The sequence below is a fragment of the Anomalospiza imberbis genome, chromosome 1, assembly GCF_031753505.1.
Source record: "Anomalospiza imberbis isolate Cuckoo-Finch-1a 21T00152 chromosome 1, ASM3175350v1, whole genome shotgun sequence".
Taxonomy (NCBI): Eukaryota; Metazoa; Chordata; class Aves; order Passeriformes; family Viduidae; genus Anomalospiza; species Anomalospiza imberbis.
Genome location: NC_089681.1, coordinates 97,498,717 through 97,520,588, shown reverse-complemented (window position 1 = coordinate 97,520,588; position 21,872 = coordinate 97,498,717). Strand labels below are relative to the sequence as shown.

Here is a 21,872-nt window from a genome sequence, read left to right as displayed (position 1 = left end):
TGCACTATGCGTCCCCTCACTCTGGGAATGCGGTAAGCCCACCCACGTGAAGGAGAGCATTAGCTGGCCCTGTCCCTGCGACTAATACTCACCAAACCTGAATCTCCACAAACAAAACTGCCACCAGGGTCCTCAGCTCCTGAGAAGCGTCTTCTCTTTGGCTTTCTGTGGCTGTGAAAAGTTGCGCTTCCATTCCCACGCGGGGAAAACACCGTGTGCTTCCCTCGGGGGTGGAGGAGACTTCACTGACTTACTTCGGGGAGTCTACACTCCCGTTTTCAGTCTGGCATGAAGCACTGTTCCAGCACAGACCGCCGCCTGCTCAGCTGGGCGGCGATGCTTGCTGGTTGGCAGCGCAGCAGCAGCGGCGGCTCTCCCCACGGCTTTGGGTTGCTTCGCAGTGAATCTCCGCCTGCACCAGTGGCTCCATTGACTGTGGCCCCACGTCTGGGCGTCACTGCAGCGTTGCATTCCTTTTCCCAGTCCCGCACAGCTCCAGAGTGCCTGGCTAAAGGCGCTGTTTCTCTCAGTGGGACCTGGGGCGCTGCATGGTCCGGGCACTGTGGCATTCTGTGCACTGGGGTGGGCTGGCCGCATTCTGCTGCCGCACACGAAGGGCGAAGCAAAGAGGGAAGGAATTTTCCACTCTGTCCGTGTGGTTGGCTGGAGAACTTTTTATTGTTGCATGGAGCTGCGACGGAGAAGCACGACTCACTCCCCAGCTCCACGTGGGCAAAATGGCCCCGAACAAAGGAGGGAGTGGGGTTTTATAGGGGGCGGGCTGAGGGAGGAAGAAGCCCCCCTCGCTCACTGGGGCAGGCTATGAGGGAGTGTTGTGGACCGGGGTGACCAATGGGGACATGACAGGGTCAGACACAGAGCTCTGGGGCGAATGGGGTTGTGGGGCTGGGGTAACCGACAGGGAAGTCTTAGGAAGGAATGGGGGGTGGTTACTGGAGTTGACCCAGAGTGGACCACCATGGGGGGAACAGGGGTGTACAAAGGGGTACACAGACCTGGCCAACTAACATACATCAGAATCCCTAGTCTGAAACCAACCCCGGGATGCAACATGTAGCGTTCTCTTTCAGAAGTCTTGTTATCGTGTAAGTCAAAATAGTTTTAAAAGGCCAAAAGGGACAGTAGGAACCAAAATTATTATAATAAAGGGTTTACATTTTCAAAGAATCTAATGATTATGGAGGAACCTGACATTTTGGAGTCCAGTTCAAGACTCTAGTGTTTTCTGTTTTCAGAAGATATGGCACAGGTGTGGTCAGATAGACAAAATTAGTATTAGTGTAAGTACTAATGTCTTTAAATATAGCTAGTTTTGTGTTGTTTTCAAAAGCCCTAGATCTTGCTGATCCAGAAGTGACTTTCCATTAGCTTCTTTGTTTCCTCTCAAATCCAGTTGCTACCTTCATCCACAGGAAAAAGTAAGTCTTCTTGCTTCAGGGAAATTATTTTGTGTTTAGAAATGGATTTGGCTTAGTTCTTTGTAAATGGTTTGTACTATAACATTTATTTTTGTATAACCACTGTATAAATACATGTTAACCAAGAAGGAGAAAGCTATCCTGCCGAATACAGTGGGGATTTGTTCTTAGTAGTACGCAGTAATGTATCTTAGAGTTCAAAATGTGATAGGCTAGAATTCTGCCTGTTCTAAATACTGTAATAAAATCACCAGCTACTATGTGGATGGAGATACCATTTTGTTTTATGAAAATATTCTCAGTAGATTTAGTTGTGTCACTATCTCCAGGACTTTGTGAGTGCCAAAACTGTTTGTTAATTAAAAGAGATAGAAAATGTCCACAGCCTTCTGTTCCTACTGTGCCACTGACTTGCAGTGAAAATTTGTGCCCAGTGTTGCATTTCTGGGTGAATGAGACTGCATGTTTCTTGGATGAACTTCACCTTTTTAAAGCAGAGGTCTGTTTTTTGAAATACTTGTGTTTGAAAATCTGCTTAAATAAATTAATGAGCTTGGTTGGCAGGCATGAGAGCATAGAAGGATTTTCATGGAGATGATTTATGAACACATCTAGTGAACTTTAGTTTGCTGCACAAATAATGCCATTCTGCATTTTAAAACATGCACATGCACCTCAATCTCATACTAAGAACAAAGAAATGACAGATCTAGACAGGATGAAATGCAGTGTCCGTACACACAGCATGGTCCAGGTTTGTCAGTGGTGTCTTCTCCAGACCAGAGATCCCTGTGTTCCTTCTTGAGTCAAGTCATGTCACTGTCTGCAAGCTGAACTGTGCCCATGACATTTCTTTGCATTGGAATGACATCTTTTTTCTGGCAAGCTGTTGAAATGGCTCTTGGCATGATTTTAACCTATGCCAACTACTTCATTCCTAGCCATCATTCAGGACTTAGGATGCTCCTGTCTTGGAGGCAAGGGCAATTCAGTTTACTGGTGCAGCTGAGTAAGTTAGTACAGCTGTCAGTAGTTGGGTAGGTGGTACATTTGAAGATTAATTGACTTATACCTAGGCATATTGGAAGTCCTTGGAAGACTGCAGGGATCAGTCTAATTGTCATGTTCCATATGAAATAGCTTGCCACAAAACTTCTTCCTCCTTGGCAGGGCAACCTCCCAAATTATCTTTTGCATTTATTCTTGCAGAGCTCATGGGCCACCCTTCCTGCCTAATTGCAATTGTTTTCTTTTTGGTTGGAGTGGGATTGCTGAAAGCAATTTATATTCTTCCCCCTGTCATCCCTTCAGTGGTGTCTCTCTTGCTCTCGATGAGTTTTGGTCAGCAGAAATAGTGGACAAATGACTGCATTTGGCTTAGATGGCTTGACAAGTGGCAATGTGCTAGTCAGAGTCTTCCACTCAGCGAAATGGATGAATTCCCCTGTAATTCTCCTCAGCTGGAAAGATTTGGTTCTTCTTCAGCCTGTAGCACTGCATGGGGTTGTTGTGACCAAGGTGCAGAAATCAAAATTGGTCTTGTTAAACCTCATACCATTGGCCTCGACCCATCGATCTGGCCTACCAAATCCATATGCAGAGCTCTCTTACCCTCTAGCAGATCATCACTTGCATCCAACTTGGTGCTGTCCACAAACTTACTGAGGGTGCATTTGATCCCCATGTCCAGATAATCAATAACCATATTTAACAGGACTGGTCCCAGTAGTGGAGACCTGGGGAACCCCACTAGTGTCTGGCCACCAACTGGTTGCAACACTATTCACCACCACTCGCTGGGCCCAGCCATCCACCCAGTTCTTAACAGAGCAAAGAGTGCACCTGTCCAAGCCACGGGCTGCCAGCTTCTCCAGGAGAATGTTGTGGGAGATGGTGTCAGAGGCTTTGCTGAAGTCCAGGTAGACAACATCCACAGCCTTCCCCACATCCACCAAGTGGGTCAACTGGTCATAAAAGGAGATCAAGCTGGTTAGGCAGGGCCTGCCCCTCCTAAACCTATGTTGTCTGGACCTAATGCCCTGGTTGTCCTGTATATGCCATGTGATAGTTGCCTTTTTCCTAACTTGCTGGAAATGAAACTCGAGATTATTTTACTGAGGAGGTAATATAAGAGCAGATCTTTATTTGAAGGTTTGCAGATGCAGTTATGGAAAGATGTGCAGAAAAGCCCACTCCACAGAGATGAGTACATATTTATAGGTTTTAGGAAATTAGAATAATTGATAAAAAACACCCATTAGGAGGACAAGTGGTGATTCCATTTCCTCACAGGTCATGCCTGTACATGCCTCTACTAGTACTAGAGTAAGTACTAGCTGTACTTATTCTATGAAATGTATCTCAAAGAGTTGTTCTCGGCCTTGGTTCCCAGGAAAAACCAAGATAGGACGGGGACTTTGCACCTCTCGGGGCTTGGAGCTCTGGAATTTGTTTTGTCTTCCTGCCTAGGGAAAGGCCATGGAAAATTACTGGAAAAACTAACTACTAGAACAGTAGGCTACAGAGATACAAATATATGTGCGAAGACTACAGAGAACATATTAAAAAAAAAAAAGGCAAAACCCAAACTGGCATCATGATCACACTCAAGATGATCAGTTCCATAATTGTGTGAGGCATCAAGATCAGGTTAACAGGCCTGTAGTTTCCTGGATCCTCCTGTTGGCCTTCTTATGGATGGACATCCCATTGTCCAGCTTCCAGTCACCTGGGGCCTCCCCAGTTAGCCAGGATTGATTGTAAATGATGGAGAGCAGCTCTTCTGACAGCTTCCTCATCAGCTTAGGATGGATCCCATCTGGACCCATAGACCTGTGACTATCAAAGTGGCTCAGCACATCCCTGACTGCTTCCTTTTGGATTACAGGGGATCAATTCTGCTTTCCATCTCTGTCTACCACCTTTGGGATCTGGTTGCCATGAGGATAACTGACCTTACTGTTAAAGAATGATGCAAAGAAGGCATTTCGTACCTCAGCCTTTTCCTCATCCTTGGTGACTATGATCCCCTTGAATCTAATAAAGAATGGTGATTTTCATTGGCCCTCCTTTTGTTGTTCACCTATTTATAAAAAAAATTCTATTATCTTTTACAGCAGTGGCCAGATTAAGTTCTAGCTGAGCTTTCACCTTCCTAATTTTCTTTTTTCATGGTATAACGACATTCATATACCCTTCCTGACTGCCACTTATTCCAAAGCTCATAAACCCAAGTTCCACTGAAATCTCCATGTTCAGCCACTCTGTTCTTCTTCCCCAGTTCATCTTTGGGCACATAGGGAGGGTGTTTTCCTAAACCTTTAAGGCTTCCTTCTTAAAGTATGTCCAGCTTTCCTGAACCCCTTCTTATTAAGGATTGTTTCCTAGGGGGCTCTCTGAACTAGTGTCCTGAGCAGGCCAAAGTCCACCCTCCTGAAGTCCAAGGTGGAGGTTTTGTTGATCCCTTCCTTACTTCACCAAGAATTGAATACTGTATTATGTCATGGTCACTGTGCCAAAGATGTCATCTGACCACCACATTTCCCACCAGCCCTTCTGTTTCTAAAAGCAGGTCTAGGGGTGTACCCGTCTTCCTAAGCTCACTTCCCAGTTGTGTCAAGAAGTTGTCTTCCACAAACTCGAGAAACCTTCCAGACTGCCTCCTCTCCATTGTGTTGAGTTTCCAGCAGACATCCCATAAGTTAGTCTCCCACAAGAACAAGGACTAGCAATTGTGGAACATCAGCCAGAGGCTTACAGAATAGTTCATCCATCCCTTCATCCCATTTGGGTTGTCTATAATAGACTCTTATCAGGATGTCTGCATTGTTGGCCTTCCCCATGATTCTTACCCACTTATATCATACTCAATCTTATCATTATCCTTGATAGACAGTTGAAAGACTGCTTAATGTACACAGCCACACCATCACCTCTTTCTCCCTGCCTCTCATAGAATCATCAAGGTTGGAAGAGACCTTTAAGATCAAGTCCAGCAATCAACCCAGTACTATCACTGTAACCCCTAAACCACTAAAAAACATCAGTTTACTAAACAACACCAGTGCCAGATCCACATAATTCTTAAACACCTCCAGGGATGGTGACTCCACCAAAGCCCTGGGCAGCCTTCTCCAATGCCTGACCACCCTTTTTCTAGTATCTAATCTGAATTCCATCTCAGCTTAAGGACATTTCCACTGTAGGCACAGTAGAAGAGACTGGCCCCCACCTCACTACAACCTCCTTTCAGGTAGTTGTAGAGACCAATGAGGTCCCTCCTGAGCCCCTCTTCTCAACAAACCGAGCCCCTCAGCCATTCCTCACCTTTTCCAAACCTTTCACAAGCCTTGTTGCTGTTCCTTGGAGATGCTCCAGCACTTCAATGTCCTTTTTAAAGTGAGACACTCAGAACTGAACACAGTACTTGAGGTATGGCCTCACCATTGCCAAGTACAGGAGGGTGATCTCTGCCCTGGACCTGCTGGCCACACTGTTCTTCATACAGGCCAGGATGCCATTGATCTTCTTGGCCACCTGGCCACACTGCTGGCTCATATTGAGCATCCTTAGGTCCCTTTCTGCTGAACAGCTCTCAAGTCACTCTTCCCCGGTCTTGTAGTGCTGCATAGGCTTGCTGGAACACAAATGCAGGACCCAGCACTTCTCCTTATTGAACCTCATGCTGTTTTCCTCAGCCCATTGATTGAGTCTGTCCCATCTATCTGCAGGGAGCAGATTAACCTTCCCACCCAATTTGATGTGTCCTGAAAATTTACCGAGGGTGCACTCTATGACCTCATCCAGATCAACAATAACTATTTTAAAAAGGACCAGCCCTAAAACTGAGCCCCAGGGAACACCACTAGCAACTGGCCACCAACTGGATTTAGCTTCATTCACTGTAAGTCTCTGGGTTCAGCTGTACAGCCAATTTTTTACCTATCGAAGAGTCCACCTTCTGAAGTACTTGTAGCCATGAATTGCAGCACTCCAGTCTTGTGAGTCATCCCACTTAATTTCCATGATGGCTACTACATCATAGCTTTCCCACTGCACAATGACCTCCAGCTTCTCTTGTTTGTTATGATACTGTGTGCATTGGTGTAGGTGCACTTCAGCTGGGCTACTGATTTCACCCCCAACAGTGGTATGCTGCCCCTAGGCTCATGTCTAATGGGCCTGGTCTTACTCCCTTCCACCTTCAAACCTAGTGCTCTCTGCCTTCAAACCTAGTGCTTTGATGAAGTCTGTGTGGAGCTGAGGGAGCTTGATAGCTAACCTTCATCCCCTGCACCATGCAGTACCAGCACACTGGTTTCACTGCCCTAGTATTCCTGCCTTTGTCATGTGTTCACTCCATGTGTTCACTCAGTTAGGGGTATTGTGGAAATCATGTATTCCCATTTTAGCCAGCACATCTGATGAAAACCTGGAATGTTTTTCACAGTAATAATTGCTCTTCTAGTGGGAATTTAAATCAGCTACTTTGTTTGGCTCAGCAGCACATATAAATGGACTGTTTCCATGAGCAGTATAGTAAAGCATGGGATGCCTCAAAAAAATCAATCTATATTTCTTTTTCTGTGATCAGTAGACATGTAGGTAATAGCTTTATTTTTCAGGCAACTTAAAGATTTAAAATCAAAATAAATTCAGGTCTAAAATCAAGCTCCTGTATCTATATTTAGGCACATTGATGTAATTGGTTTGTAAAGCTATAAACAGAAAATACTTACTAGAAAGGTTAGTGAGAATTGCTTACAGCTCAGCATTTGAAAATTGGATCATATCTCCTGGTTGCTAAATAAGAGCCAGGAATTCAACTTCACCAGATAACATGTTTATAATCAGATAGCATCTGTATCTAAAAACTGAAGAATTATTAGAATGACAAGCCCCCTTATTGAATTGTTTTTGTGTTACTAGCATGATCTAATTGCTAAGTCATCTCTGTGCATACTGCAGGGATGGTGGCAATTTACTGGAAATCAGTGTAAATACTGAAATACTGTGTTTTTAATCTTGATTATTTTGCATAGCGTAGGTATTCCCGCAGGAGTCCGTGGCACAGTTTATGAAATTAAAGGAATAGATCCTCAAATACCAAAGGCCAGCTCTGCCACTTTTTAAGGAATGCCATCTGAACCTTTTATAGACTGATGTGTGAGGCAGTTGTTAAATGTCTGATCTAGAGTGAATCACTATTCTTTTATCCAGTCCATAAAATGACATGTTTTCAAGGGTTCTTTTGAGAATTCTGTTTCTCTCCCTTTTCTTCAAATACTGACCTTCAGCTGTTGCTTTCCCTTTCTGTGAAAGCATAGGCAGAATTCTAACTAGAATAGTGCTGGAAACCTCTCAAACTCTTGATAGTACAGTTTGGCTACATCCTGAAATTTCCATGTGCTTTCCTGAATTTTGGTAGATTGAGTATTTTGGAAAGCTTTTTCCCCCCCTTAATTTATTGAAAGACTTCCAGTATTTTCTGTGGACTGCAGCGGCACAGGAGATATTTTATTTTTTATGTTTCCTGTTCTCTCCCCTACTTCCAGAAACATAGATTTTTTTAATTTTAGATAGCCATTGGGAGAAAGTGAAGCAGTTTAGTAAACCTGGAATGAAATCATAGATCACCTTCCTCAGAGCACAGAAATCTTATCATTAGGCTGAAGCCAGGCTCCTTCTTACTTGTTTTACCTCCTATCAGCTTTCAGTAGAGTCCACTACCAGCAAGAAAGAAAAGAAGAATACCTACATGCCCAATACCCAGCAGCTTTATGCTTAGAATGGCTTAGGATGCAGGAACTAGAGATTTAACCTTCTTCTACTTTGTCCTACATTTAGCCCTGGCCTTTACCACAAAATGTGGAATTTAGTCCTTACGCTCCTCTTCATAATGGATAAATATACTTGCTCTGAGGCCCTGATCTGACTACCTATGTAGACATATTCCCTTCCTAATCAGCTCTAGATCTCTCCTTACTGTAGGTTTGATTATGTACAGATGTGTATATTCACTTTTTATAATGAGTGTACTTTAATGTAGGCTTTTTGGCTTACCCTCTGGAGGACATGGGTGCCATCCATCTTTCCTAACCCCTCAGGGAGATATATGTCACTTTACTGGACCTCCCAAGTAGCATAATCTTTTTTACTCAGAAAAGTTGCCATGCAGAATTTGAGAAAACTGTGTTTGTCAGGAAGGTTTGGTGACTTGGTGGGAACTGCTCTGGAACAATTTCCCATAGCTGCTGGATTCTGTGCAGCAGTGGAGAGAGGGCAGAGAGGAATCGTGAGCCCTGGAAATGCTGGTTTTGGCTCTTTTTTCCTGAACATCTGGTGATAGCAGGAAGTCTGAGAGACTCACTGAGAATGAACTTTACACTAGTTTTGTGTTTATACAGTGAAGATGTGTCCTAGAAGCATTGAGGCTATCCTGTCCCTGTTACTGGGCACACAAACACCTATTTTTCTCCTGAAAATGCTAGACAGCTATGTGGTGGCCTTGAGATAAGAGATGCAGCTGTGTTTCTCATGGCAATTTTTACCCTGATCTCCACCCCTCACCTCGTACTACTCAATTTTTCATGTATGTATTTCTTATGTAAAGAAGCTTCTTGGCCATCTCTGATATATATATTCAAATCTGTGAGACACTTGGTACAATGTTAGTGGAATACAATTAAATTTCAGAATTGCTTCTCTTCACTTTGGGTAACAGTAACAGCAACAATTATGAGCTGCTTCCACGGTTAGTTTCATCCTACTTCCTTTTTTCAATTGTGAATTACACATACAACCCATAGATTTCCTTCCTCAACAATTTTAATATTTAAAGAGCTCCATAAATCCTCAAAGGTGGTATTGTAAATCTGCAACCACTTTAAAGATTGTTTGGAGTTAAAATTAGTGGTACTGTTGTAGTACGGTCTGCGCCATATCCCAGGAATGGACTTTAACAACACGCAGTGTTAAGTTTGGTACAGTTTCTGGCCCAAAGAAATTGCAGTTCAAGTAGACCAAGTAAGGGCACAGTAACAATATACAAGTAGTGTTCACAAATGCCATGATGCCTTAAAGTGTGTTTACGTCTTAATTGTTTGGGAAGGATTTAAACAGCCAGGAATGAGTCAACCTGGAAGGTAGGCATGACAAAAGGTTGGGGAAGAAAAGGCTCATGTTAGCAGAGAAGAAAATGGAGGAAATAGGCTGTGAGAAACTGGAGGCTTGAGACTCTAGAAGACATATGAAAAGAGAAGCTGGAGAAGAGTCCAGGTAGACCAGGGAAATAGTGAAAAATAGCAAAATAGTTCACAGATGTCATTAACCTGGAAGTGGGCTGCTGAATCAGTTGTGCCTTCATCCGTGGGTCCTAGGAGCCTGTTGGACTGGAAATCCAGACCAGACAGCTGCTTTGAGGTGAGAGAGCTCCCAAAAAACCCTGAGCAGATTCAAGATCCTCCACAGAAGCAAATGGTTCACTCCTACACAGCTACAGATCTTGGAACTCACCATCCTTATTTCTTTCTCCTAAACCAGTGTTGTGTAGAAACCTGGGTATCTGTGACAAGGAAACACTCCCAATGTATTTCAAAGTAGCTTGCTTTCTAGTACATGATATGCTGGAAGAGATACATCCTCAGTCATTTTAGAAAAAGAAGTATTTGTTTATTCTTTCTGAGTAATGGTAACTATAGATTTAGTAAGAGAATTCCAGGATTATTAGATAGTTACTTAAGTGTACTTACAGAATTTTATACTTTGAAAAGTACAGATAATTTCTTTGATTGCTGTGTTCACTTTGCCAAGATTTCTACAATTCAAACAGAGAAATTGACAGGCTAGAATTTTTTTACAGTTAATTATTCTTTCTCCTCTGAGGGCTCTCAAGCAGTCTTTCCTATGTGAAACTACTACAGTGGTTTGAGGATTAATTCTGAGGACTTTTTAAACTATACCTCTGAAATGTGGCAAGTTTGTGAGAGAAGCCTGGTGCTGGTTCCTGTCTCATTATTTATTCTTGTCCTTTGGTTGTGGTAGTCTTTATTAAGGATGAAATGTAAGTTCAGTTTTCGTTTCTAAATCCCTCAAAAATTTCACTTCTGAGATTCTGAGAAAGCAAAAGGTAGGGAAGAAAAATGAAAGAGCAAAGTAAACAACCCAGATTATCTGGCCACATTCCACCTTTCTTCTTTTGAAACACAGTACAACCTACAGCACAGTTTGATATCTGTTGTCAAACTGATGCCTTAGGGAACCTAGAAATAAAACAACACACTTTCAAGACAATATTAGTATAGGAGGTAGTATAAAGACTGATCTTCATTGGAGGCCTCCAGGAGCAGATATAGAAAATGCCCACCCATGCACAGGGTAAAAACAGTTTTATAAGTTTAGCAAATTAGCATAACTAACAAAAATCTCCAATTAGAGACAGAAGTGGTAAGGTAGTTCCTACTTGGTTCAACCCTTTTCTAAATCCCCCCTGCCCTTAGATAAGAACTAAACTTTTTTTATGAAAATGTGTCTTGAAGAGCTGGTTTCAAACTTGGCTCCCAGGAAGAATCAAGATAGGATAGGGGCCCTGGACCCCTGGCTTGGAGCCTCTGGAATGTATTTTGTCCTTCTGCCTATCAGGGAAAAAAGTAGGGAAATGTGCTGGGGCTAGCTAGGAACTATGTAACTATATAACAATAGAGCTATGAATATATTTTAAGGAAATATAAAAGCAATAAGGCAGAATTCATTTTGGCATCACAACAATTAACTTCAAAAACATACACTTCTTTTTGGTGAGCTCACACAGCATAGAAGAAGGAGAACAAACTGCCTGCTTAGTCAAGAACCTTCCTGAAAAGCAGAGGACTAGAAGTGTCTATGCCCTCTGGACTTAAGATTCAAGTCTTTTTCCAGTCCTGATACAGTTGGGCAGAGCTCTTAGAAAATGATATTAACTCAGCATGGTTGGCATTTTTTTGTCTTCTCAGTCTCTCTGACCCAATCTGACTGTTATATGTATCTTGCACAGATTTTCCCTGTCCTTGCGTTTATGGTTGAAATTTATTTTCTTTGGTAATAAAAGTCATGAAGCCGGTAGAAATGAACATTCATTTTAAAGGAAGAGATAAGTGGATTGTCAGGTTTCCTAGCTGAACAGTGTTGGCAACATTCATGTTGGGTATTTGAATAATTGGTAGGCTGAAGAGCATGACACCTCTGAAAGAATGAGTCCTCCAGCCTGAAAAGTCTAGCCCTACATTTAGAAAGGTGTTGGTCTGTAGTCTAAATGGCAGGGGAAAGTAACAATGATCAAAATGGCATCTTGGTTTCTTCGATGCAAAGAGTATGTTCCTGTTCCTTTCTTTCACTTTCTGGTGGCTGTCTCATTTAGCCATGGTAAACTACTGCCACTTAAATAGTATGCCCATATGTTGTCCCTTCATAGTTCCTAGCTTTATCAATCTGTTACATTTTCTTGGCATTACCAAAGTTCACAAGGTTGACAGTGGTTCCATTATTTGAGACTATCACTTATACATAACAGTCTTTGTAATTTTCTACTGCTTGCATGATGGCAGAAATGCTTCCTGCTATATATATAATCTAGGGAAAATGTTTGCTGTATGATTTCCTTGCATGCAATCCTTAGGAATGAAAATAGTTTCATAAGTACTTCGTATTCTGTTTCATTTTTTATGCACATAGCTGGGGAAGAGAAAGAAGAATGCCAGAAATATGGTATTAGCAGTTACTCTTGTCAGATGAGAAGGGAGAATAGATTGAGGAAAACCTCTGAGAGAGAGTCTGGATTTGATGAAACTTCTTGTTCAGTTAGAAGATAATAAAACCAGTTCTGACAAAGATAAGATTTGCCTCATCTTGAATTTTTTTAATACTCACACCATATATCCCTGTATCACAGATTTTGGTCTTGTTTTTATTTTGCCCAAGCATGTTCCTTCTTTGAATTTTGATCTTACTCTTCTCATGTTTTAACAGTTCTTTCCTCTGTTTTTCACAGACTGTTTTTGAGAGGAACTGTCAATCTGATGACTGTGCTGCTGATCTGAAACTTCAGGGTAAATTATTGCTATCTAGGTAAGTAGGTGAACTTTTATTTTCTTTCTTGCACAGTAGTATGCCATTCATTTTATGCAGAATGCCATTGGAAAGTCAAAATACAAACACATGTTTTAGATCTAGACTAGAAAGATGGTGACAGTGATGTCACCTTTAGTGCAAAAGGTCTTGAGATGTTCACAGAATTTGAACTCTTGTGGTGCTGGGCTCTGGTCATATAAAGTGCAAGACACCTTCATCTTAACAGTCACAATGGACAAAAATAGAGAAAATAAATAGAATAGCAGAGAGAGACAAAGAAAGTAAAGATGCATGCTCAAATCAAGTACCAATGTGGGACATGTAAGTTTTCAAAGAGAATAAAATACTGTTCATGACATGGGAGGAGTAAAACTGCCTGCAGAAAAGTAATTTGTTGTGTCACATGTAAGGTTTCAAAAATCCCCTTTGAACATGGCAAATTATCTTCAAACTACTGTTTTCTGTTTCTCAACTTGCAGTTTTGCAAACTCTTCTAAATAATACTCCTTTCAAATTCTTCTTGTTGCAACTTGGGGATGAGTGTCTGATTTCAGTTTCTTCTGGGATAATAAAACTCATCAAATAGACTAGAGGTGAAGTTTATGTTCTGTCTCTTGTGACTGGTGTTATGAGTAAGGTGTGGTGGTTGGCTCATGCAAACAGTTTTTTTTTGTCTGGGATATTTCAACTGATTCCGTGGACCCCTGGGGACACTTGTGTGGGGAGACTGGCCCCAGTTTCAGCGGCCCACCCCAGGCCTCTGGTGGGCCCTTGGACCCAAGCTGGATAACTGGGAATGAGGAGAACTGACAAAGCAAAAGTAAAATTCCCCTTTTTTTTTTTTTGCCACGGTCATTTTTCTCATGTGCACGGGTTTGGCCAGTGCCCATAATCTGGGTGTGGGAGCCGCAGCTCCCACAGCCTGACATGGGACCTACACCACAGTCCATCGGAGCAAGGGGACGTTGAACAGTTGGGCAGATAGCTGGAGCAGCAGGAGTTTCTGGCGCGAGTTAAAGGGAGGTGGGGAGACGCCAGGAGGCAGGACGCAAGGAATAAATGTGGAGAGACCCCGGGATGTGGGATGCAAGGGACGAAGGCAGGGAAGCCCTGGGCAGCAGGACACAAGGAACGAAGGCAGAGAGACACCAGGAGGCAGGATGCAGTGGACAGGGGCAGCTGTGTGGGTGTGGGGGGGGAGGGGGTGGGAGGTGGGAGGGGGGCTGGGTTCAACTACTAGCCAAGAGGGCGGTGGTGGCGGAGGAGGATGTCAAGGGGGAAATCTAACTGCTAGGCAACAGGACAGAGGCAGGAGAGGAAGCAGAAGGTAGTCTCGAGCTAACAATACAGGGACAGGGGAAGAGTAGTGAAAAATCCAGGAGAAGTAAAATGGTACCATTGCCCCAGGTACACCGACACCTTGAGAACCATCATTGTCCTAGATGTACTGGCACCTCTAAAACCACCAGCATTCCCATAGCACCAGGTGCACTAGTATCTCCAAAAAGCACCAGTATTCCCCATTGCCCTCGGTGCACTGACAGCTCTAGAAGCGCCAACATTACCCATTGCTTAGGGTGTGCTAGTACCTCAGAGACATCCACTCCCCTCTCAGTGTTAATCAAATCAGAGACTCAGATCAGGGTCCCATATGTTGTTATTGTAGGGAAAGGGGACACCTAAGGAGGGATTGTCCTCAAAAGAGTAAAGAATGAAAACAAAAACCCAATACTAAAGTTCCATATATTTTTACTGTGAGGAAAAGGGACATCTAAAGAGAAATTGTCCTAAAAGGAGGGAGATTTGGGATTAGTTTAAAGAAGCACAGAAGAAGCAGAAAGTCAGGAGGTGGGGGAGAACGGGATGTCATTTTGGGCCTTCAATAATCTTACCATTAGGTCCCCAAGGGAAAATTTGAGTTTTTTTCTTTGATTGATGCAGGGGCCAAGAGCATAAATTAAGTGGCTTTTGGGGATACCATAAAGCAGAAATGGGAAATATATTATCAATACTGGGGGAATGTAATTTTCTTGGGAGGGATTTATGAGTACAATTAGAAATTGGGATGCTGTCAAAAGAAAAGGGGCCAGTAATGAAATTGTTCAAATAAAGGGGATAAAAGGAGAATGAGCCTGATTGCATGGGAAAGATCAGAGAATCAGAGTAAATGGGACATGATGTCTATTACAATTAAAACAATGGATCGAGGTCACCCAATCCAAGTTCGTTAATATCCTACCTCCTCAGAAGGGTGTAAGGGATTACGCTTGTGCAGTTAAAAATTTAATAAAATGATAAATGAAATTCTAAAACTGGCTCCTAAGGTTGAAGGTAGCAGTCACTTGACTCTTGGTTTTTATTATTATGAAGCAGTCTACAGTGTTTTAGCAGCATTCAATAATCATTCAAAGCTATGCAGAAAAGGAAAACCTCCATAAATTTTAGAGTGCATTTTAGACAATCACGGCCTGTCCAGGCAACTTCCCAAACACAAGCCCAGAGGGGACGTGAGTTGTTAAAGGTGTCCATCACCAGACTTCAATTTTGAGGGAGCTCGAGGACCAGTGTAAAAGTTGAGTGAAGTGTAAAGAGGACAGATTAGAGACTTGGAAAATGCTGCCTGTTTTCAGACTCAGCCCATCTATGAGAATAGGCTAGTGCCCTGCTGTGCAGGAATCTTTGATGGTGGTGATGGAGGGTGATGGTTCTATGAGCACATGTCTATGTGCTAGCATTGAAGCACTGCATCAAATCAGGCATGCAGCACTTTGTTAAATCTCAAATGTGGGTAAGATGTTCCTCCTCTCACATTATCAAGGATTAGAAATTCTGAAACGACCAACTATTAATGACTGGTGAGAAGGTCCCTTTCAGGTGCTGAAAACAACTGAGACAAACTCAGGACCATCGAATGAGGGTAGACTGCACCAAGTGTGTGAAGGACCTGAAAGTAAACTCAGCCAGCAGACTATAGCATCCTTCCCCAGGCAGCTGAGGGAAATCCTAAAAAGCAGGACACTAACTTCTAATGTGGCAAGAAGACTCCCATTCAAGAAAACCTCCTTGTGATTTGTACTGGTGGTTTGGGATACCCAAGGAACAAAAGACTATAGACTCGTACATCATCCCTAAGGTGGTTTGATTTCTCCATGAACAAGGGGGTGAGGGGGGCTAAAGTTATCATTTTGGAAGTCAATGGAATTTTTCTTGGTGTGTCAGGTGCAAGACCTCTTGAAATCCATCCTTAGTTGCATACCTCCTCTGAAATGTCCCAGTGTGACATGTTCTCGCTTGATTAGGTTTGAAGGTGTGACCAGTAATAGTACGGTAATTCTTTCAACAGGCAACCCCGCTAAAGCAAGTTAAAGGAAGAGCTGTTTGTGATGATGATCTTGTGTTGTGGGTTCAAATCAGTGTGGGTGGACCAAAAAAAAAAGGGAAGAGAACATCAGAGGAGACCAAAATTCATATTTCCAATGCTGACAGGAAATCCGCATGATAGAGATGTAAGTCTGCGAGGCCAGAGGGCAAGACCACATGGAAATCCCTACTCACCATATAAAGGGCCGGTTATGGGCAGCAACCCCATAGGCTGTGTCTGTGGGACTGGGAGTACTACTGGACCTCTGGTGCTTATTCTACTCCTTATTCTACTTCTTATGTGCTCAGGCACTCAAGCAGACCCCTGCCAGAAGTGTTATCAAAATCTGTATTATGGAAAAACTTGGGGTACTTATTTGGTGGCTCACACTCACATAAATAAGGTTTTTTACAACTCAAAGAAACTAGAAACTTGCAATATTCAAGGACAAACCTACAGGGTGGCAGAAAATTTAGGACCAGGAGGAATAAGGATTGAGTTTGGATGTCCCCAGGGAGAAAAATGGATCTGTTTCTCTAAAGCTAGACATAGGGATATTTCAGATGGAGGTGGAATACAAGATCTGGTAAAACAAGAAATAATCCGGGATACTGCCAGAAGGCTGGCGAGTCCACCTGTATCCCTCCAAGTACAAAACCCAGATATATATATATACACATATATATACAAAGTTACAAGAAGCACTGGAGAATGAAGTAGAACTACCCAAATGGGGACGAAACCTATTTGTGGACCTACAGGAAAGAATGTGTTGGGAATTCAATCTCACTAACTGTTGGGTATGTAGAGGACCATCAATGACTGAGGAGTAGCCATGGAAAGGAGTAAGCTTGTCTTGTGGAACTCCACTAAAATGGAATCAAACTGAGGGACGAAGGACTGATAGACCTGAAGGGTTGGTGCTAAGCTCTGAGACTATAGAAGAGGAGTGCATTTGGAGAACTGGGAGGGCCTTCTCTAAGAAAGTAGGAAAGACCCCTTCTAAAAGATATAAGGTTACCAACAAATCTCTGGTGGGTCCCTTCAGCTCCTCAGTAGTTGTGGAGAATTCATAGTGTCAGTACGATAGGGAGGAAGCTCTCTTCCAATGCAATGTGAGTTCTTCCCCCAAAACAATCAACCCATATGAAGATATTCCAAAAACAGTTTCATATTGGTCAGATACAGGAAACACCTCTAAGATGTGGATGGCCCCAAATGGCCTATTCTGGATTTGTGGAAGGAGAGCATATACAAATTTACCCCCGGAATGGAAAAGAAGCTGTACCCTGAGATTAATCCAACTTGTTTATTTCCTATTGCCTTAGCAAAAAGGGGATAAATTAGGACTACCTGTGTATGAAGACCTAAAAAGGTCTCGAAGAGACCAGATTGGAGGTTCCCAAATGTGGGGAAAGGATGAGTGGCCCCCAGAAAGGATCCTAGAGACCTATGGACCTGCCACTGGGCTCAAGATGGCAATTGGGGTTACTGGACTCCTATATACATGCTTAATAGAATAATATGATTACAGGCTGTGGTTGAGATAATAACAAATAGAACCACTTCAGCCTTGGAGCTAATAACAAAACAACAAAGGCAAATCAGGGCAGCAGTTTATCAAAACAGATTGGCCTTAGACTATCTATTGGCTGAGGAGAGAGGTGTAGGGGGAAAGTTCAATACATAAGACTATTGTTTACAAATAGGTGATAATGGAGAGGTGGTGACAGACTTTGCAAGGGAAATAAAAGAGATTGCACATGTACCCGTTCAGAAGTGGAAACCTGTATTGAGAAGTGATTGGTGGAATAAATTATTTGGAGGAGCTTGGTGGAAAAGAGTAAGATTTATAATATTATGTTCTTTGGCAGGTCTCCTATTTCTCCCCTAATACCATGGTTTATCAGATTAATAAGCAATGTGGTACAGAACATGTATTTGGTAGCTATACCTAGAGATCAAAACCAGTTTTTTGGGTCTCCCAGAGGGTCGTGATTCTAAAAAAAGGAACAAAATAGGAGACCCGCTAGAGGAAGCACAACTAATATACAAAAGGTATGAACTAATACCACGGGACACAGGAAAATAATCCAAAATACAGCCCAAACCAAGTGTAACCAAATATAAGGAAAGTAAGTTAATGAAAATTAATTTTATTGCATGAATAAATGTTGTATGGTTGATTGCATTGTACATTGTAATGCAGTTGATGTTGGACTGACTCTAAAAAGGATAGCTTTGAATGTTAGGGTGTGAATTAATCATTTACACAAGCCAAATAAATGAAGTATCAAGAGGAAAAGGGGGAATTAAGAGGTAATGAACTGAGGTGATCTGAATAATCTGGAGAGCATTCCAAGGATCACAAACAAGGGGGAAGGAGAGCCAAGTTTGTATGGGCTCTGAGAAACTTTAATTTCACACCAGGGAAAGACACTTCAGCTCCCAGCAGAAAGACCAGGATTATATTGGTAAAAAGGGGGAAGGTATAATGTATTGATGTTAGTATGAGACATGTATTATGCTTTGGCTGTCTCTCTGTGGATGGAAACTACTAGTGTCTGTTGAATGGGAAGGGCTCTAAGGCCCAGAAAAAGACCATAATGGAAGAAGTACTAAAGGCAACTAATATTGGAAGGTGGCAAAATTGGGAGAAGTGACAAAGGGTTGGAGGCTGAAACCAGGTTGGCCTCTGTACTTCCCACCAGGAAGATCATATACACCTACTATGGGTAGCAGCCCTATAAGGCATGGTAGGTGGAAGTAAAAGCTATATCAGACCTCTGTTACTCCCATTTTTGTCTGTCACTTGCCTTTTATTACAAAGAACTACCCATGTCATGAGGGCTCTCAATCATTTCTTCAAGGAGACCGAAGGTTTTTGCTGCTCTTAACCACATCAACAGACACTATTAGGACTCATTCAAGTATAGTTCAAGTTGATATAATCAGATATAAGGAGAACAGGTTAAGGGAAGTTGATTTTACTAGACACCATATGAATTGGTACTGTATTAATGAATGTTGTAATATGGTTGATGTTGGGTTAGACAATTTAAAGTAAATATGGTTAATGTTGGGTTGGTCAATTTCAAATGTTGTAATGAAATTGAAAATAAGAATCATTTGCATGAGCCAAATAAATGAAGAATCAGAGAAAAAGGGGGGATTATTGAGTAAGGTGTGGTGGTTGGCTTATGCAAATGAGTAGGAGTTGTTGAGTGTGGTGGGGAGAGATACTGTTGGGGTTGGCAATTCTTTTGACATATACATTTGTTGTTCCAGTGTGGTTTTGAACCCTTTTCGGTTCTCCCTTCAATCTTCCCCACTCTGTGAGGTGGGTGCCTGGCAGTTCTGGCTGATGGGACTGTCAGGGCATGCAGGGGAGGGCATGTGCTTGCCCCTTGTGGGAGGAGGCAGGGAGTGGGGGACACTTGTTGCTGGAAGGCCTGGCAGGGTAGCATCGCACCACCAATCACGATGTGAGAAGAGTTCCACCAGTGAAAGGCGAGGAAGGATATATAAGGACTGCTCATAAATATTAATGACGCTAATGCAATCTTGTGGATATAAAAAGCGGAGATGCTGCTTTGTGAGCTGAGCCTCTGGTGAGCAGGAGGAGTCTAACTATGCTCCCAGTGCTGTCCTCCCCTTTTGCTTTGTAATTTTAATGGGTTCTAATTAAATTTTATTTACTCATTCCCACCTGGGGTCTGAGTAATTTATAACACTGGTGATCCTAGGAAAAAGCCTATTGTTTTGTCTGGATGTGTACTCAATTTGGGAATAAATCAGGCTAAAGGTGAACATCACATGACTTCTATTTCCTTTTTTTTCCCCACTATTTTTGGAGATAGAAATGCTGATGAGAGTTATTTAGTTGTGTGCCAGAGATTTTGCTATTTGATGGAGAATCTGTGAAGTGCTTTGCTTTCACGTCAGGAGAGTGAAAGACAAAAAAGAAACAAACCAAACACAAATAGACAAAGTAATAGTTACAGACATGTTTTATATAGATCTACAGCATGCTGTAACTACTTGGAGACAAAACTGAACCAGAATAAAGTCTGAGAAGTTATGGACTTCTCCAGACAAGACTGAAATCCACATGAATGTTTTGGGGGATTGGCTGGGAGCAGGTTAGGTTACAGGCTAGAGAATCCAAGGTTTGACTGCAGTTAGTCTAGATATTTGACTCAATCTTTGTGTTGAGAAAAATCTGTTGATAGCTAGATAGGTGTCTGTGTGGATTAGAGAAGCCAGTGAAGGATTTTGTGCCACAGTTGAGGAATAAATAGCAAGAGACAAATCCTAAAACTTGTCAGTAAGTGTATAGAAATCATTGCAGTAAGAGCTGCAGTTGGGATTGGACCATTACACTGTTTATTTTTACAGCTGTTATTTATGTTACCTTGGCAATTTATAAGTCCCACCTGTCATTAGAGCTTAGGATATTCAAATACAGTTCCTACACTTGTATAGCAGAATATTCAACAAATGCTCTCAAATTTGCTTTACTCAGTGACAACCTGAAGTCCTTTTTGAAATAAACAGGATGCTGTCAAATCTCTGCACAGTATGGGCTTTCTTTAGCTAAAGGGATCTGTAAGCTTAAAGGGATCTGTAAGCTTCAGTTATTAAGAAATATAGCACAATTAATATCTCTTGCAAAAACAAATTCTTGCTATTATTGCATATAAAATTACCAAGAAATATGCTATGGATTCTGATTTTAAACAAGTGCTGTCTTGAATTTTTCCAGCCCCATGTGTTTCATGCAAAATAATCCTGTCACATTTTTTCTACATTATTCTTGATTATGGTGTGTGCAGAAAGCAATTTTTTTTTTGAAAGAGCAAATAACGTGACTCATTTATTACTATCTGCACAAAACATTTGACTTCACTGTTAGGAAGGTTATGTTAACACCTTTGTCTAAATAATCACCTAAATTTGATGGACTTCTCAGAAAGGATGCAATTAATGCTGCACAGATACACTGAATTGAAATAAACAGGATGTTTATAGGAAGGCAGTGATAAGTTCTATCTCTCAGGTCTGCTGCAGCTCTTAGAAAATGTCGCTGGACCTGTGGATAGGCTGTTTTGTTTAAGATTATCTACTTTGACTGACAAACTACTTTCTTGCCAAGAAAGTAAGTTGACCAGATCTGACAGCAATGGTGCCCTGAGTACTACTACTTAATTAAAAAATAGTCAACAGAAAGGTGTAAAGAGTTGGTTTTGGTGGTGGAGAAAGCTGTGCAAGTGCCAGTGGTATTCAGCATATTCACAAATTATATGGGAAATAATCTACTAGAACTGAGTAGCAAGATGATAACGTTTGCTAATCCTATTAAACTATTCAGGGCAATGAAAGTAACAAGCAAGGAGGTAGGCTTTCATGAAGTGTGTGATTAATCTGTGGATTTTACTATTTGAGATACTGTAAATGCCGAGATTTTATATAGTAGTGAAATGGCAAATATAAATTCTGAAAGCTGCAGAAAGATATCAGCAAAATGCCACTCTGTACTTGTCTTGTTCTTCCATTGTCGTCTTGCTTTTAGACATAGTTGGACACAGGGCTCTCTGCTACATAAACTGGCTGTCGTTACACACTTTTCTTAAATTTGTAGCATGTTAGAGCCAAAAGGTGTTAAGAGTTCAAACTATACCTTGTTGTATACAGCAAGGTATAGTTTTGTTCATCACTAGATATACTTTCAAATGTGTGCTGGTTACAGCATATATGTGCATAGGAAGTTAGTTCAGATCACATTATCATCAAGAGAATTGTTTGCATTCTTATGAGTTCAGGAACTGCACAAGCTACTGTGATACAGAGTTCACCCATGATGCATTTGAATCATTAGAATTACCCAGTTAAAAGATGGCATTCAGCTTTGAAGATATGAAACCCTAGCCTGTAACCAAGCACTATACTGCCACTCCGTCACTCTTCCA

General features: G+C 41.9%; 1 protein-coding gene across 8 annotated transcripts in view; it reads left to right on the top strand.

Moving 5' to 3' along the window:
• Window positions 1–21,872, top strand: part of ITGA9 (integrin subunit alpha 9) — a 265,797-nt gene that overhangs the window by 119,270 nt on the left and 124,655 nt on the right. For all 8 annotated transcript variants that reach the window (XM_068201244.1, XM_068201235.1, XM_068201190.1 and 5 more), the window contains one exon: window positions 12,463–12,539. In XM_068201244.1, the coding sequence (XP_068057345.1) occupies window positions 12,463–12,539 (77 nt within the window). The remainder of the gene's footprint in view (window positions 1–12,462; window positions 12,540–21,872) is intronic.